The sequence below is a fragment of the Coturnix japonica genome, chromosome 11 (assembly GCF_054131305.1).
Source record: "Coturnix japonica strain WE chromosome 11, WE-NBRP24, whole genome shotgun sequence".
NCBI classification, from domain to species: Eukaryota; Metazoa; Chordata; class Aves; order Galliformes; family Phasianidae; genus Coturnix; species Coturnix japonica.
In genome coordinates, this window is record NC_140673.1 from 16,274,141 (window position 1) to 16,291,090 (window position 16,950).

General features: G+C 43.4%; 1 protein-coding gene across 9 annotated transcripts; it reads left to right on the plus strand.

Moving 5' to 3' along the window:
• The first annotated feature begins 609 nt into the window (after positions 1-609).
• C11H1orf52 (chromosome 11 C1orf52 homolog) lies at positions 610-16,893 on the plus strand. Of its 9 annotated transcripts, XR_014932785.1 has the most exons (9): positions 610-895; positions 983-1,190; positions 1,822-1,898; positions 3,256-3,510; positions 7,731-7,907; positions 8,534-8,716; positions 13,399-13,543; positions 16,310-16,418; positions 16,791-16,893. XR_014932785.1 is itself a non-coding variant. In XM_085511466.1 (5 exons), the coding sequence occupies exons 1-4, from the start codon at positions 635-637 to the stop codon at positions 4,606-4,608; spliced, it is 630 nt and encodes a 209-aa protein (XP_085367592.1). In that variant the 5' UTR covers positions 610-634; the 3' UTR covers positions 4,609-4,646; positions 4,726-7,278. The 9 variants fall into 9 exon arrangements, 4 of the variants coding, with proteins under 4 accessions (XP_085367592.1, XP_085367591.1, XP_085367593.1 ...); XR_014932783.1 differs by lacking the exon at positions 3,256-3,510; XR_014932786.1 differs by lacking the exons at positions 3,256-3,510; positions 7,731-7,907; positions 8,534-8,716.
• Positions 16,894-16,950: the final 57 nt, after the last annotated feature.

Genomic DNA, 16,950 nt, shown 5'->3' on the forward strand with positions numbered 1-16,950 from the left:
GAAGGAGAAGTTATCTCTGGTGGAAAGAGTGACAACGTGAAACACCTGTGTGGGTAGGACTGCCTAGGAGAGCCCTGTGCAGGGAGAGCACATGTGAAACGAAGACCTTGTCTGCTGATATACGCTGCCTGCGGTTCGTGGCTAGTATTGCTAACCTGAGAGTAGGAATGAATAGTGTTAAGAGTGCTGGGAGGTACCTCACGCTTTCCAAAGCTGGGTGCAGGGCCTCACTGCCTGCGTGCTGCTGACAGCAGCCACAAGCTGATGCTGGTGGAGGTGCCCCAGAGCTGGATGTGGTGTTGGGAGCTTTACCTGCCTGAAGCCAGGTACTGCCTGGAGGCTGAGGGCAATGTGGTTTCTCTCTATTCTCTCTAGCGAAGCTCACAGGTGTGAAAAAGAGAAACGGAGGTTGTCTCAGTTTCATGTCTAATTCTCTTTTAATCGATGATCTTTTTTTCTTTTTTTAAAATATATTAAAAAATAAAAAGCCCCAACTTACTGGGGTTGAACGCTCGCTACTCAAGTGCGAATGCAGAAAGTTCAGTTATTTCCACCCCTGTGTCCCGGGGCCGGCGGGCGGAACCTTCGGCGCGGGGCCGGTTTCCGTGCGGGCGGCGATTCGCGCAGCCCCGCCATGGCGGCGGAGGGAGAGGACCCGCTGGGATACTTCGCGGCCTACGGCAGCTCCAGCTCCGACTCGGAGCCCGACGAGGCCTCGGCCGAGGAGCGGCAGGCGGGAGCCGGCACGGCGGCGGGGAGCAGCCCGGGGAGCCGGCCGAAGCTGCCGCCGCCGGACGAGCTGTTCCGGAAGGTGTCCCAGCCGCCCGCCTTCCTCTACAACCCGCTCAACAAGCAGATCGACTGGGAGAGCCGCGTCCTGCGGGCGCCCGAGGAGGTACGGCCCGTGGGTACTGCCCCGGGATGCCCGCCGGCTTTGAGGTCCGGCACGTGGGGCTGACCGCTTCTTTGCTCTCTCCCGCAGCCGCCCAAGGAGTTTAAGGCGTGGAAGACGAACGCCGTACCGCCGCCCGAGGTGTACAGCCCGCCCGAGAAGAAACCTCCGCCGGCCCCCGCCGTCGACATGGCCATCAAGTGGTCCAACATCTACGAGGACAACGGCGACGACGCGCCGCGGCCTGCAGGCAGAGCCAGGTTCCTTCCTGAGGAGGAGGAGGAGCACACGGTGTCAGGTAGGGCAGGTGGGGGGAGCTGCTGCTGCTGGGGCTGCCGGCCGGGTTGGTGCCCACCTGCAGGGTATCCTGTAGCACGCAGCCTTAATTAGAATTGCAGAAGCATCAAGTGTGGAAAGACCACTGAGATCATTGTAGTTTGACCGCTGTCCCATCCCCACTATGTCCATTAACCATGTCCCTCTGTGCCACATCTCCATGTTTTTCAAATGCCTCCAGAGATGGTGACTCCACCACCTCCATGAGCAGCCTGTTCCAATACGTTGACACTCTTTCTGAGAATTAAATTTTCTTAATTTCCTCCCCTGTTAACTTTAACGTTAGTTTCTGCTTCTAAAACATGTTTTCTAGGTTTTTATCTTATCTACTAAAACAGTCCTTTTTTGGAGCAGGTACTACACAGTATCTACCATAACAAAGCCTTTCCTCAGTTGAGCTATGTTAAAACAACAAAACATTTCTGTTCTGACCACATAGCATCCACGTTCTGAAAATGAGCACGCTGTTAGTTAGTGTGCCTTTTTTCCAGGCATCTCAGATGTGGCTGAGTCATTTGTTCAGGGATGAAGATGGTCTTCTACACAAAAATATGGCGTTTCTGATTTAAAGTAATTCTGTGTTTTGTTTAAAGATGATGAAAAAGATGATGAACCAGCTTACACTAAGAAACGGAAACTGGACTCTGGGGAGAAGATGAAGAGGAAGAAGGTATAAGCAGAATATGCTTGGTTTTAGTGTAATGAGTATTTAAATGAACTCGTATTTCTCTCTTGGAATGTGGAACAAATACGTGTTTACCGAATTTCTCTCTCCTGTCGGGTAGGGAATTTTATTTCAGAAGTTTGCTTGCCTTTTGGAAAGCACAAAACTTAATGGACAGTGTTATGGTGGAAACTATACGTGTCTGCTAAACTAAATTTCAACCTGTTTATTTAAAGAGGTGTCTTAAGACATTGCTATGGAGACTTCTGCTCATGGGTACAGGATTCAATGGTATTTTGTTTATCAAGAAACCTGGTAGCGTGAGCCTTTCTTGTCTGATTTTTCCATTGTGTCAAAACCTTTTATAAAGGAGCGTATACTAAGGATTCTTTAAGTATCGTACTGTGGTTTGTTTGAATGATGCTGTTTTGAAATTTATGTAAAGACTGCAGATAGTCACTGGAATAAAACTACATTTTAAAACATCGTGATGTGGCACTGCACGCCTGTTGAGTGGGAGCAATGAATTCTGTGCTGTATGCATTTTGGTGCTGTGTTTCTGAAGACTCAACAATCCTCAGGGTTTTGATTGTAATAAATACATAACTGCAAACTGGAATATTGACCTAAAAGTGGAGTTTAATGTTAGATAAATCATTGTGATACTATTTATTCTATGTCAGTGAAACGTGAAGCTGATAGAAGAAGTGAAGCATTTAATGTATTCTTCCAAAAACTGGAAATAGCAACTAGATGCGCACATGAAAAATATCAAGATAAAGCTGTGACAGAACCTTTACTGTCAGATTATATTTACTAATGTAGCTAATGCTAGTGAAGCTTGTCACAGTATTCAAGCCAGTGCATACTGCATTTGTGCTAAACTGCCACATGGAATTTGGAGTCTGTATATGAAAAAGTAGCAGTGGGCTTTGAGGGGAAAGAGGTTTATTGTCAGCTGAAGCATCTCCGCCTTACAAATCTTCACTGAGGTCTGCCTACTGGTGCGGGTTTACATGGTTAAGCAGTCAGTGCAATTTGATGTCCTACGTTTTTCCTTCTGTCCTGAGCTAGCTTGAATTTGGTAGATTTATACCCATATGTATATTTAATATTCACATTTTGTAAAGTGATCTTTAAAAATATTCTTTTGACCTCAGAAATGTGTATTTGTGATTAGTGAGTATATGCAGCCTCAGTCATATACTTCAGGTTGCGGTTGTCATGAGCTACTGTTTGAGGTCAAATGGTTTGAGCTTTGTTTTTGGAGAAAGGTATTATGTTTTTCCTGATGTATTTGAATTCAGTGTCTCTGAATGAAAATGCTTCCTCGGATCTGTTTTCTGTATCTTCTGAAATGTAGTGCTGAGAATGCAGTAGATGGCTGAAATTGGAAGGATCTGACACGAGGTGTGGGATTCAGCGGGCTGCCTTATTCAAGACTCACAGCAGTAAGCCTGTCTGCTGCTGAAGTGCTGCTCAAAGCGTGTTACAGCTGAAGATTAATGTCACCAGCTCTGGAAATAGGTTGCATTCCCACAGTAGCCATGGCCAAGAAGTCTTTTATCCTCACATTGTGTGCCCTGCCTTTCTGGTGGTAGCTCAGGAAGTTAGCATGGTAATGACTCCTTTTGTTTTCAGATTATATAATATACTTGGTCTTTGGTTGTCTTGAAGCTAATGCAGTCTAATGCAGTTGTATACTCAGTTTCCAAGGAGAAAAGCAGCATGTCTAATCAGAGAGAAGAATGATTAATTGAATTATTTACAGACTTAGGGAAACATCGTTGTAAACAAGGACTATGGCAGCATCCCTATTCAGGATATGTGGCAAAGGCAACTGTTTGTCTTCTTAAGACATCTGAAATAAGGCAGTGAGAAAGCCCATCTGAAATGGAGGTATACAGGTGAACTCATTCTTTTGCTGGATGAGTTTTATTGGTGGAGATGCTTGAGTCCTGGGAAGTTCTAATATTGCTGTTCACAAAGCAGGCAGAGCCTACAATGAAGCGGAGAGCAGGGAGGGGGCTGACCTTTCTGTGCTCAGAGACAACAACCTGGGTGTTTTTTCTGAGTAACTGAGATTGTCTAAAAGAAAGTTTGTATCCTCAGTGAGTTGTAAAGCAAACTGCAGACCTCCCAGGGGAGGCTAAGGTCCTAAAGGGGAATTCTGATTCTGAAATTCAGAAGAATGAGAGGCATTTGGAAGTTAAGTCTGTGGGGCTACAGCCCAGAAACCTTGCACTGACAGTTCTGTTTCTAGTGACCAGCTTTGATAGTGTGGTACACCTAGCAGTACTGGCTCTGGAAGAAGAAAAGCACAGCATCTGTATCTGGTACAAAGAGGCTGTTTGTGTTGGGCTGGATAGAACGCTGCTGGTAGCCAGGAGAGGAAGAGAAGGAGAGAAAGCACACTGATTTATGTGGGTGACATTCACATTTATTTAAGTGAAGTCTTACTCAGATACCCTACAATGCTTCTAAGAAGAAATGGTGATAAACTAAATTATTGTACTCATCTGGGGTTGGGCTTCCAGGTCAGAATTACAAATGAAGTATAAATGATACAAAGCACTGTGAGGCTGCAGTTACCAGCTGCCATTCAGGTTCCTTGAAGATGTCCATGTTCCAGGGAGGATGTCACAGCAAACCTTGCAGAGTGCATCCAACACGTGCAGAGGAAAAAGAGGCTCTTCTCAGCGCTCTTTTTGGATGAGTAGGAGTGATGCTGATTCCCAAAACAGGATGAAAATGGTAACGACACAGTTTTAAAAAAAAAAAAAAAAGGAGATGAGGTAAGTGTGAAGAAATGAGCAATGAGAAGCTTTTCTAGTTTGTTTCAGAACTTGAAGAGAAAAAGATGAGAAGATGAAGAGCAGAGCATGGTTTGGGCTGCTAATAGTGAAAAATTGCCTCCACTGTGCAACAGGATCTGGGAAATGCATGAGTGAGCGCTTACTAAACTTGAACTGATAGCTCAAAAATGTCTGCCTAGAGAACGGTTTGTCCTGGATTGTCTTTCCAGAGGAGACGGTGACAGGGAACATACACCTCTGCTTACACATGTGGAATATTGGCTTTGAAATCAGCCTGGTATTAACTGATCACTTGCACTGTTTTTATGATGAATCAAATGTGATGATGATCATGATGTGGAAGGAGGAGGGGGTGGAGGGGAGGAGAAGGCAGTAAAAATCCCTACAAGTTTGATCTGAATTCTCTTAAAAAATTTGTCAAGAGTAGAAAGCTGGTGGCCGGAAGGCAATTTGTTTGCACTGAACACACGTGCTGCCTCTAGATTCTGTCATAATAGCAGCTATATAATATAGATTTCCAAGAAAGGCAAGGTGATCTGGGGAGGAAAATTCAAGTCAGTATAAGACTACAGCTGTTTCAGATAACGGCCCCCATGGCAGGTAATGCTTCCACTGAGCGGTGCTGATGGAGAGATTGCTGCAAGGCATCACCCTGTTAGTCTGCTTGTTGTTCCTATGCGGAAGCATGATGCATGCTAATGCTATCGAAGGACGGATTCATTTACAAATGCTTTGCGATAAGCTTCAGTCTGCCAATCTGAAATTGAATCCTGTGAAATGCAGTGTGTTCCACAAAGGGAAATTTATCTTGAATCTGTAATCAGTGAAGGAGAGGAAACGGGAGCTGTGTGAGGCTGGCTGCTCTTTCTCTGATGACAGGAAGCTCGTTTGCCAGTTTGCTCATCTTGCAAAATCATGGCAGAATTCAGATTAAAAGGTGTAATGCTTTTGCTCACCAGCAGGATACAGTTTGGGTTTTCTTTTGCTTAAAAGGCTTCTGTGACAATTTCTGTTTTAGCTTGGGCCACTCAGCCCCTTAAATACCAACGCAGACATTTGGGTGTAAGTTTAATGTGAGAGTGGAGCAATGTGCTGAAAGAATGTAGCAGCTTAATGTCACAGATAAACCAACTCCTTAAAATTCTGAATGGGATATGTTTAGAAAACCCCTCAGCAAAGGGAGACACTTTAGTAAGGATATAATTGCATTCCTGCCAGCAATGTTTTCCGGCTAAAGTCAGGCTTAAGAGGTGATACAGTGAGAGGCAGAGAGCAGCTCTGCATTCTGTGTATTAGTTAAAGTTTGAAGACTTAAACAAAAGTAGAATTTCCCTGCACAAGTGGTTGACAAAATACAGAAAATTACCAAGAGAAATGCCATGGTTTGGTTGCTCAGGAACCTTCCAGTGAGAAATGGGAACCTCAGTAAATGATTCTTGACACGAACCTTCTGATTGCAGTGAATTCTTTTGTCAGAGCTAGTTAAGTCTTATGATGAGGAACCAAGAAGTAGCGGGAATAACAGAGCAATGAGGATTCTAGTGAGCTAGTTCTTCTTTTAAGTCCCTGAGGTATCATAGATCAGAGGGATCAACCTGGTATTCATTGGAGTCTGCTGAATTTGTGTCCTTGGTAGTCATGTGGGCTTAGATCCGTTGGACTAGGAAAGGGAAGTTGCACCACGGATTGGAATGGGTTTTTACTGCTGGTCCCTTTGAACTATTTTCTTCAGGGCACTATGAAGAATCTGGAATTTTCAGGGAAGCTGGGACCTGTGGGGCTGGATTGACAAAAGAATGCAGTGAATTCAATGAATAGAGATAAGCATTTTTGGTCCTTATCAAATACTTTTATCAGCACTCTTCATTTAGAAGATGAAGTGCCCTTCATCTTTAGAATGCTTTCATCTTGATAGCTTCAAAAGATTAATCACACCTTTGCTCTGCCGTGGCTGTGAGCAACAACATGAGTGCTTTGTGCTTTGCTGCCTTCTAACAACACTGATCTCCCTTCCCTTTGCTTAGCTTCTCCCACCTTATTCATCCCTGTATATGGATTAACACAGAGTAACTCTGGGAAGGAGTAATGGGGAGAGGAAGCAAAACCACAGGACTTACCAGAGGACACAGCTCTTCTGTTTTTACTGCAGAATAAAAGCGGGTTTACCCTCTCCTCAGAACAAACCAACCCGCAGCAGACTCAAAGCAAAAGCAATTGTGAGCCTTTCTTTTGGGAAGCAGAACGTGGGCCACTGTTGTTGAAATTTTCTGACATGTCTTGATGAGCTGATAGAATTGTATCTTGTGTGACTAAGAGCTGTATGTATGTCTGAAATGTTTCAAACACTGGTAACTTAATGAAGTTATAACATTGGTGTGCCTGAAAACAAAAGCTTGCTTGCAGGCGTGCTGTGTGATAGCTAGGAACAGATTTTTGTACGAGCTCTGAGGTTTGCTTGCAATTAGTGACTTGTAAGTGCTGTATTCACACAGGAACCTTGGTGCACCATCACATGGCTGTAAATATACTGTATCTCCATGCCAGTTTAAATAAACCATATTGCCACCATCTGACATAGTAACAAAATACTGCTCACTTCTTACATACTTAATTTTTTCTACGTCTCTATGTAGGTACATATCCAGTAGAGGGAGCTTTTGCTAACTGCTGGCATCATGGCTGTATTAATGTGCTGTACTACCTCATTACTGCACATACCCAATGTGCTTGTTTCATGTTTTGTTGCACTCTTTTTCCACGTTTTAATAATAATAATTTAAAAAAAAAAAAAAAAGACAGAAAAAAAAAGAAAAAGAGGGTTTGTTACTTGGAAGTACGAAAGTGAGGCAGAACTGGCTTTGAAAAGTTCTACCTACCCAATTTTTCCATACAGTCATAAGCTTCTTGCTTTTCAAAGAAAAACAGGCATGTTTGTAACATGAGCTTGAAGCAGAAGTTTTACATCATTCTTTAAAGATTCTGGTTTTTTGTTTTTTTTTTTCCCTCCTTCCTTCTTTCATAGTACTTGCAGAAATAAGGCTGGCACATGGAGGCCAACCAGCCCACCTGCCCCATTTCCCATGGGAGTCTGTGCTGGAAAATAGCATTTCTCTGGAAGACAGCAATACAGCAGACATCGTCAGCAGCTCTGTTAATGAATTAGTAGGAATCAACACAAACGTGCAGAGGAATAAGAGAGGTAACTCTTTTCTTCTACGTTTTAGGAGGAATAAAACCCACTGAAGTAACTTTGTGGCTTATGGCCTTGTATTTACAGAGTAGGATTCCTATATAATAATCACAGATGTAAGTGGCTGAGGATGAAATTTGGAGTTATCAAATTTTATACATATATATAGATAGATAGATAGATAGATAGATAGATAGATAGATAGATAGATAGGAGTTATTTGTCTCAAGTTTTTCTCAGTTCTCTAGTTGTAACATAGCCAAAGAAAATGTAATTCCTATGTCAAATAAAGGTTCTAAGTCCACTGACAGAATTCTAGCAAAAGATACAGCTCCTGAGGGCATTTTTGTGGTCAAAACAAACGAGTAAAGCATAGTATCCGTGTTCCCTTGGAGCAGTTTTCTGCTGAGGACTGCATTGCTGCTGTACCTGGATAAGTAGCCAGGACTGAATGCGGATAGGTCCTATAATTTACTGACAGAGTAGCCCTTAAAAGCAACTCTTTTTCTTCTTGAAGTCTGCAGAAACAGTGAAGAGAAACTGCCATTTATACAAGACAAGAAATGGAGATCCTAAGAACTGACAAACCGTATGTGCTTAGGTTTTTAATTAAAAGACCTCATTTAATTTTTCAGAGGATTTTTGGCTCCATACAAAGCTGGAAATTAATTATTTTGTTTGCTGTGGAAACACCTGATGTGATGAGATGTGCATAAAGGCAAAGGGCCATGAGTTGAATTACCCTGTGGTGGCTGGAAGCTTCACTTGAACTATAGCTCCATGCATGCCTGCATGGTCTGCTGCTGGATGTGACACAGGTGAGACACTGAGTGCTCTGAAATCCAGCCTTCAGCAGGAAACATGGAGGAACTCAAACAGAGCAGTCATTTTTACAGAGGGGATGTTGTGCTGACTTTGGTTTCTGTTTTTCCTTCTCATTCTGCAAATGTCCTACACAATTTTATAGTGTTCCACAGAATTCCTCCTAAAGAGCTATCGCATTTTGTTACAGAACTAATTCCTATGTAACTCTATAGCATTTTCCATCAGTGCTGTGTTTATATTATGCTTAAACATTAAGGACCAGAAATAAAAGCTGTAGGGAAACTGTCTCTCCTGGTACTTGTTAATTCATTTCAGAAGGTCAGTTCTGTCTTGAAAAGCAGTTTATTTTCCACGGTTACATTGTGTAGGAGTTTTATTTGTTAATTAAGTAGCTCTTCTGTTTTTACTGCAGAATAAAAGCAGGCTTACTGATCCTCCTAGTCAATGCTACTATAGGGTCGTTGGGAAGCTATATGTGGTATAACCACTTTAATTCTATTTCTGATACCATGCTACAGGATGCTTTTCAATCTGTGGCTACATTTACATTAGTAAGTCATTTGGCACAGTAAGAGAGAGTCTGTAATATGAAACAACACTGCAGGCTAACTCTGCCCCACCAGCCAGCCACAGCTGGAGTGCATTAAAGGAACTCCTAGAGTGCATCTTCTGCTTTGGGCTTCATCCAGAAAGGATGGAGCTGATGCACTCTGAAAACCAAAGCACATGCTGCCAGGGCAATGGGGAGGGTCACCTCAAAAGTGCGCTACTAACCCCAGCCAGAAAGCTGCTGCTGCTACAGCCTGCTGTGTGGGCAGCAGCATCTGCAGGACAAGCCTCACTGCCCAAAATAAGCCTTGCTGAGACAAACACAACTGTATTCAGATTGGGTCCGAGCTTTATGCTTTTGGTAGTGAGCCAATGCTTCCTTCTAAACTTAGATTTTCCCTTGCCTTAGTTGTTTGGTTTTTGTTTGTTTTTGGTTTTCTTTTTGTTTTGTTTTTCCTCTGTTAATGCTTCTTACATTAAGCGGGGGGGGGGGGGGGGGGGAATGGGGAGGAGTTGGTGAAGAATGAAAACTAGAGTAAGTTTAAGCACTTATCCTTGCTTATCCGTTGTACCTGGTACAGTAGCATTTCTCCTTAGACATGCCATTCATTGCTGCAGCAGTTTATATGCATATATGAAGCTTAGTTATGTGTGCATCCCAATACAGGCCATGGAAAACCAGCTGTATATGAAGCAAATGAAATGTGAACTCACTGACAGGGCTATGGCACTGAGCACCTGGTCTGTGATAGGGGCTGAAGCCTTGTTACATGTCTAACAGTAGAGTAAGGAAAGTGATTTGTGTTATCTTTTATTCCTTGAAATAATGGATCCCTTTTCTCTCCTAGTCCTTTCTTCTCAGGCAAGCTTGTAGCATCTGAATCCAGCAAGCTTGCAAAAACTTTTTATTTGCAATACAGTTGTCTTAAAGATTAATTTCTCCCTGAGGACAGTTGGGCAAGGTGAAGAGACTGATCGTTTCCAGATGCTCTTTGCTGGTAGGCAAAGAAAAACTGTTTCAGGTAACGCTTGTGAATGTGCTTCCAAAATATCCATTTTGTATGCAAATCAGGCAGTGAGAGTATAAGCCAGCATGACAGATGTCCTAAAAAGTGCTTGAGATGCAGAGGTTTGCATTATCGTAGTTGTGTGATTACTGGGAGGCTCACCCCTGCTGACCTTTGGAGCTTCCCTTTTGTGTCTCCTATTTCCAAGCAGAGAAGGGAGGTATTTTTCATACAGAAATACAGGGGTGATGCTCGGTGTTCTCGTTAGACAAATCACCCGGCACTCCTTGCTTTGAAGTGGAATCAGACAGGAATCCATCACTCATCTTTTATTTGATGCTCTGTGTGCCTTTTGTGGTAAGCTTCCTAAATGCTGCCTGCTGGCATGACTTGGCAAATGACAATGAATTTGTCAAGAGGATTCTGGGGAGTACCCTGCATTACAGAAGCAGAGATACCTGACATATGTTATCTGAGACCGTAGACAGATGGGGGAAGAATGATGGTGCATTAGCATCCTCTGCTTGGTGCACTCCATTTCAGTCTCTTGCAGGACTCAAGCAGCAGCAACTGGAGACACTGCTGCTTCTGCCTGTGCACAAGAAATCAATACTTCAATGCTGACTCTCTTGCCTGGCAGCACTGTCCTGTCTCTAATAACTACAGTTTGATGACTTCTCAACATAGTGCTCCAGCAGCACAGCTGAAGTACATTGTTGTTGTGTGGGCAGCGTGCACGTGTCTGTGTGTGTAGCTGATGTTTCCCTTCCCAGGCCTGCAGCTGCTGATCTGCCAGCCACTGCCCAGACAGGGCCCTGCCTACATGGCACCATGGCAGCTCAGGAGGGCTGCTGATATAGTGGGGTCTGAGCAGGTTCCATAGCCAAGATACCTGATAGTCCACACGCATGGTTAGAACATGCTGGGTAGAGTCCTATTCCAAATGATGTTAAAACTGGCAGCTTTGCAGTGGGAGCTGAGCTTTCTTTGTTGTTGTTCGTGAAGATAGAAGCCTCTACGTGGTTGAAATCTGTTTTGTTGTTTTTGGTTGGAGGTTTTTATTTTGAGGAGAAGGGAGGTAACTTCAGGTCTTCAAAAGTAAAAATGAGATCAAAACCCTGGCAACTGTTCAAGACAAATGAGAAACCTCACAATAAAGGGCTTTCTGTCACCTTGGAGACATCGTTTCAAAAAAGTGAGTTAGTTGGAGTAATTTTAGTTTCAGACTTCCCTCAGTCCTTGTCCCTCCCATGCAAATTCTGTTTCTACACTTACCATATCCTGTTTAGTTTTGCTTCTTTTCTGTATAAACAGGGGAATTTGGCAAAGCTGGGAGAACACTGAAAATGACCTTGCACGTGATGTTTTGGAGCATAAAACCAATGCTTGGAAACAGGCAAAGTTAAACCTGCCCAAGAACAGATTGAAAAACAAGATCAAACATTTTCAGATCGTACAGATAAATGTAAAAAGCTCAGTAGTCTAATTTTAAATTCTTGGATTTTTAGGTATTGCTGGTTCTTTATTCTGCAGAAGAATATGGGATTTAGGCAACAAGGTTTTTGTGATAAGAAGAGAGGTTGGAGGAAGATCAAAGAAGGAACAATCTAATTTGCAGCATGGATGTAAGCTAGTAACTGTGCACTGTCAGAACGGCCACTGTTGTTCTGCACTGTGGAGCTGTGGGGGTTACCAGGTGAGGCTGTGCCATGGTTGGAGATAGGAGCAATTAGAGAGGAGATTAGGATAAAGTAGTGCTTCTATCCACTAAAGAATGTAAATATTTTGAATATTTTCAATAGCTCACACTTCTCAATAACAGACCTCCTCCAGTGAGTACCCTCACCGTGAGGGCCAGCTATAGGAAGCACAGAAACCTTCCCATGTACTTGAAATTACCTGAGATGCATAGACTTTCTGCTCCCACTCAGAAAATATTTCAAAACAAATTGTTTTAAAATGATTTGACAGATTAGATTACATTTAAATATCTGCTTTATTGCCCAGGTAGTGTTCTTAGAATGTGGGAGGGAGCCATACAGGATGGACCAGCAGTCGGTTTGCCAGTGTCCAGTGCCACCTCCTCCTGTAGGACTGCCACAGGCAGTGCGGGATGGGAAGAGATCTTCACAGGGCCACGCTGTGGGCTTCATGTCACATCCTCAAATGGGAGTCACATGCACCCCTCTCCACACAACACATTTTACAAGAATATTATGCTATCAGATGTAAGCTATACTGCTATGCACATGTGCACTGCTGCCTGATGGTGACTACTGCCTTCTAACCACAGGCTTAGCGAGGCTTTTTCAGTATAGATGTAGTATACTAAGGTTACTACATACCACCTTTTCCATAACTGCTTTTCAAAGGACAATCACTGACATCTATTTTCCCCTCCTTGTTGCTGCTTTTGGAAAAAGCCTGTTTCCTCACAGCTGCCCCTCAGTCTGGTGCTGCCTGCTGACGTGTCACTCTGTAATGCACACTCCACCTCAAGGAAGATAAGGTGGCATTTCAGATATGTTTGTGCCATAGGATGCCTGCTGCTTGGGATGAGGGGCAGGGTGGCTGTCAGCACTTCCCATCTCAGGAACCGTTTTTAGTAGCAACCATGGACAAAGACAAAGATTTCAAGCACAGAGGTGATTTTGGGCCAAGTGCGATGCCCTTGTCTGCTGATAACATCAGTGTCAGGAGGCAAGAGCTTGTGGCCCAGAGCAGGGCCACGCTGAGCTGTTATGGCTCAGGCCTTGCAGTGCACTTTGAGTCAGACAAATTTTGCCAAGTTTAATTCAAAATAGCCCACTGAGCCATGCCTAGACAGAGTGGGACAGCACAGTCTTCTGCAAGTGAGATAAGCGAAGGGGCACATAGTGCAGGTAAGCACTATACTGACATGTCCCCTGAGCCAGGACTGACAGAACAGCTGACCAACCTTAGGTTTATGTGTTTAGAAATACCTCCTATCTGCATGGCTAGATGGCTTGTTGATAAAAACACTTCAAACTAGATCAGCCTGAACATGAGCAGAAAAGATTTGTGATTAAAGGAGCACAGATTAGATTAGAAATGTATTTTTTCACCTCAGTTTTCTTGGATGCTATTGTGTCTTCCAGGGGTGAAGCCGAAGAAAGAATATTATAAGAGACACAAAGAATTAGAAGAAGCTTGGCCATAGTACCTCCCCAAAAGCTGCTGTGTGACTGCCTTTCATGTTATCACAGTGCTGAAGGAGAGCTGGGAGCGAGCTGTCAGCAGATGGTAAGCAGCAACCCTGGCAGGCCTGCAAATGAGGGAATTTCCCTTCCTGAGCCAGTGGGATCAAGTACTCATCTTTGCTGGATTGCTCTTTACAAGTCAAGAAAGCCCATCAGGTCAAAACATGTGCTTCATTGTGGCTGGCCTAAAGAGGGAAAGTTTTTTCTCCTGTGAAACACAGGTTTGCTCCGTTCTACTTGGTAGGTACAATCCAGGGCATACAAGGATATAAGTAAAAAAAAAAAAACAAAAACAAGACAACCAAGCCCAGGATTCATCTACTTTTCTAGTTTTCAGTCACCCTACTGAAGTGGTGCTTCTGTTCTGCAAACAAACAGTCTGAGAGCACTAACGCATGCATGGACTTCTTTGTAATCACTTCTTACCACCAGCTTCGCTGTCTGCTCCCTTTGCTACACACACAGTGGAGAGACAAAGGAGAGTGGTTCACATATAAAACTCCACAGGGTTTCTCTGGCTTTTTTTTTTTTTTCTTTCTCATTTTGTGGCTTTGCAGCATACAGGGTAGCGATGATGAAACAATCACATATGCAAATGCATAAAGGTGTTTTTGTTTTTACTGAATGATATGAAATATGAAAGCCAACATAAACAGCACAGTTGCTTAAAACTGGAGATTATAACTACAGATTTTTGAGCACAACACAGACTTCTTTAAAAGGATCTGTGTTCCAATTTATGGACCTTTCCATTTCTCTTAAATATTGGCTTTTCTTTTTACAGCATTTGGACCCTTTACACTTCACTCAGAGTTGACATGCAGAGTTCTGAGGCTGATGATAGAATAACAATTACTATTTCTAATGATAGAAATGAAAAAAAGGAACTTCAAGAAAGGAGGTTCTCCCCAGAATGTGTTCATTAAATGTGTTCTCCCAGTCTGTACTGAAAACCATTCAGGATATTTTTCTTACTTACTAAGTTTTGCAGGACTTTTAATTAATACATGTGCAGCAGTTTTAGGACACTCTGTGTAGCAGCATTAATGATAGGCGCACCCAGCGGTGCTGAGGGTCTTCCTGCCTGTCCTGTGCTCCTGCTCAGTGTGAACAGGTACTGCTCCAGGTCACAGCTCAGCACCTTCATGGCTCTGGCTATTTAGGAGATGAGTTGCTAAATTTGGGCTAACACACATATACTGTGAGAAACCGAATGATGGCAATGACTTTGTGACAGCACATTGCTGAGAATTTTGTTCTTCCCTGGGCAGAACCAGCAGGGAAATGCTTTCCTGTGACTTACAAATGTGATCCAGGCCAGAAGCATGTAGGATAAAATAGAGAATGGTTATTTGGTATTTTAAGTTCCTTTGAAGAGGCTCTTCTAATGTTTGAAGCATAAATTTGAGTTAGTTTATCTTTTGCCCAATCATACGACATTCTCGTCTTCAGTGTTAACATTCACTTCAGCCCACGTGGAATGTCACTGATCTGCTGGTTTTGTCTCCATGTTAGGAGAAGGCTGTGGTGATGATGGTCATTACACCTACTATTTTTACTGTGTGGGTGATGCCTTGGCTTCCTGTTAGCCAAAATACTTTGGTATTTTTAGCGTATCTTCAGGGAGACTGGCATCCTGCAGTAGCACTCTCATGCTGTAAGATTGCAGAGGTGGTAATGACAGCGCTGAAGTTCAGTGACATGCTTTGAAAATCTCACAGGGAGGCTGGTGTATGTTTCCTAAAAGACAAACACTAACACAAAAAACTAAGTGTGGGATACAAAAAAGAGCATGAGCTTCTGACGTATTTCTGTTTGAATAAATTGCAGAAGAGAGAGCCATGAATACTCCAGCTGCCTAACTCAGCTATGAACTGAAATATTTCCATCACACTACTTATTTGAATCATGTTTAAAATCATTTCCTGTTTAATTTTAAATTTAGCTTAACAGGGCAAGCAGACTGTTAGTGGTGCAGAAGCTTCACAGGGTGGGCTGACCTTGTCTTCCTGGGAGCATCCAGCAGTTGGTGGCTTCCAGCCAGAACCTGTGCTGAGTATGGAATCTCTTAATGCACTTTTGTATTAAGGAGATTTTTGGCAAGGATGTGCTTGAGGAGGGAGTCAGTGGTCTGAGCCAAATACTTGGCTGCTCTAGAAGTCTAAAATTTGCTTTTAAATAGTGCATCACCAACTGCAAGTCGAGCCAGAGACCAGGGAGTCAATGGTGGAGCCATTTTGGTAATGAACATCTTTGGTTTTGTCTGGCCTCTAGTCTAGAAGGCTACTCAGGTCTAGAATACAAATGGATTAGTGTCCTGGTTTGTCCTTGCAAGAAGATAAACCACTGTATCACAAGCCTGGGAGCCACAGGAATGCCTCATCTGGCTGATCCAAAATAGGTCTGGGGGTAACAAAGATGCAGATGGCCAGAGCAATGTCTGCACGTGCAGATCAGCTGCTCTATAGGATGGAGATAATGCAGGCTGCCATTAGCGGCAGGTGGGGCTGGTAAGATTTCATGGAACTGCTGCTTCAGTCCATTTGGATATCAGGAAAGCAGAGGTTTTCAGTAACTGGAGTGCTCAGAGATTGTATTGATTAGCAAAATCTTGCTCTGGTGATAGAAAACAAACAAACAAAACTGTTGAAAACCTTTTTCATATACAGAAATATGCAGCCTGCTATTTGTTTATAGTCTCACTGTGTTTAACCAGTCCTGAATGTTTGTCAGTGTCCCAGTGAGAACTCTTCGTGTTGGTGCAAGCTCTGTTCCCATCCCACTGAAGTCACTTTCACATTCTGTACAGGGCCTGCTGAAGCGAATCACGTTCTGCACTGTGTGCTCTGCAGCTCCAGAACAAAATGGACTGAGCTGAAAACAAAAGCTGGGCTTTGACTCCTGCTGCACTGGCTCAAGTGAGTTCCAGCCAGATCCTTAATGTTATTTTATCTGCAGGGTTTTTTCGTGCATGTGTGATCAATGCCAACTCCATTGGGCAAATACAGGATGCACGAGGATTTTAAAAAAATACAAAAATCCAGCTGCCAAAAAGAAGAAGTGCTTTGTAACCATTGCTTGGAATGGAAACAGTTTTCAAAGATACGGATCAAACTGTGTTTATAGACCCAACCATTGGCAGCTTTTCCCTGGGCCAGTTCCTGTGTGCCTACTGCAGGGAGGAAACGTGGAAATGTTTAAACATCTAAACCATATGGAACACGAAGAAAATACTGCGTGAGGCAGCATAGAAAAAAACAGTGATGCCGAGTTTTCTTTTGTTTCCACAGGCAAGACACGTGGGAGGATGGGCAAAGGGATGGACTGGGTCAGAGCCCCAGAGGTGCCTTCACACTCCTGAGGTTCTGCAACCTGTGTGACTGAGGTCGGATGGAGCTCTGGAGCTCTCCTAATGCTGCCCGTGTATGGGATGGGATCACCGCTGCTGGG

Excerpts from the sequence above, each read along its gene's own strand:
- C11H1orf52 (XM_085511465.1), top strand. The coding sequence starts at position 635 with ATGGCGGCGGAGGGAGAGGACCCGCTGGGATACTTCGCGGCCTACGGC. Across the intron at positions 1,191-1,821 it reads GGAGGAGCACACGGTGTCAG|ATGATGAAAAAGATGATGAA; the intron begins GTAGGGCAGGTG and ends TTTTGTTTAAAG. Across the intron at positions 1,899-4,524 it reads AGAAGATGAAGAGGAAGAAG|GGAGGATGTCACAGCAAACC; the intron begins GTATAAGCAGAA and ends TCCATGTTCCAG.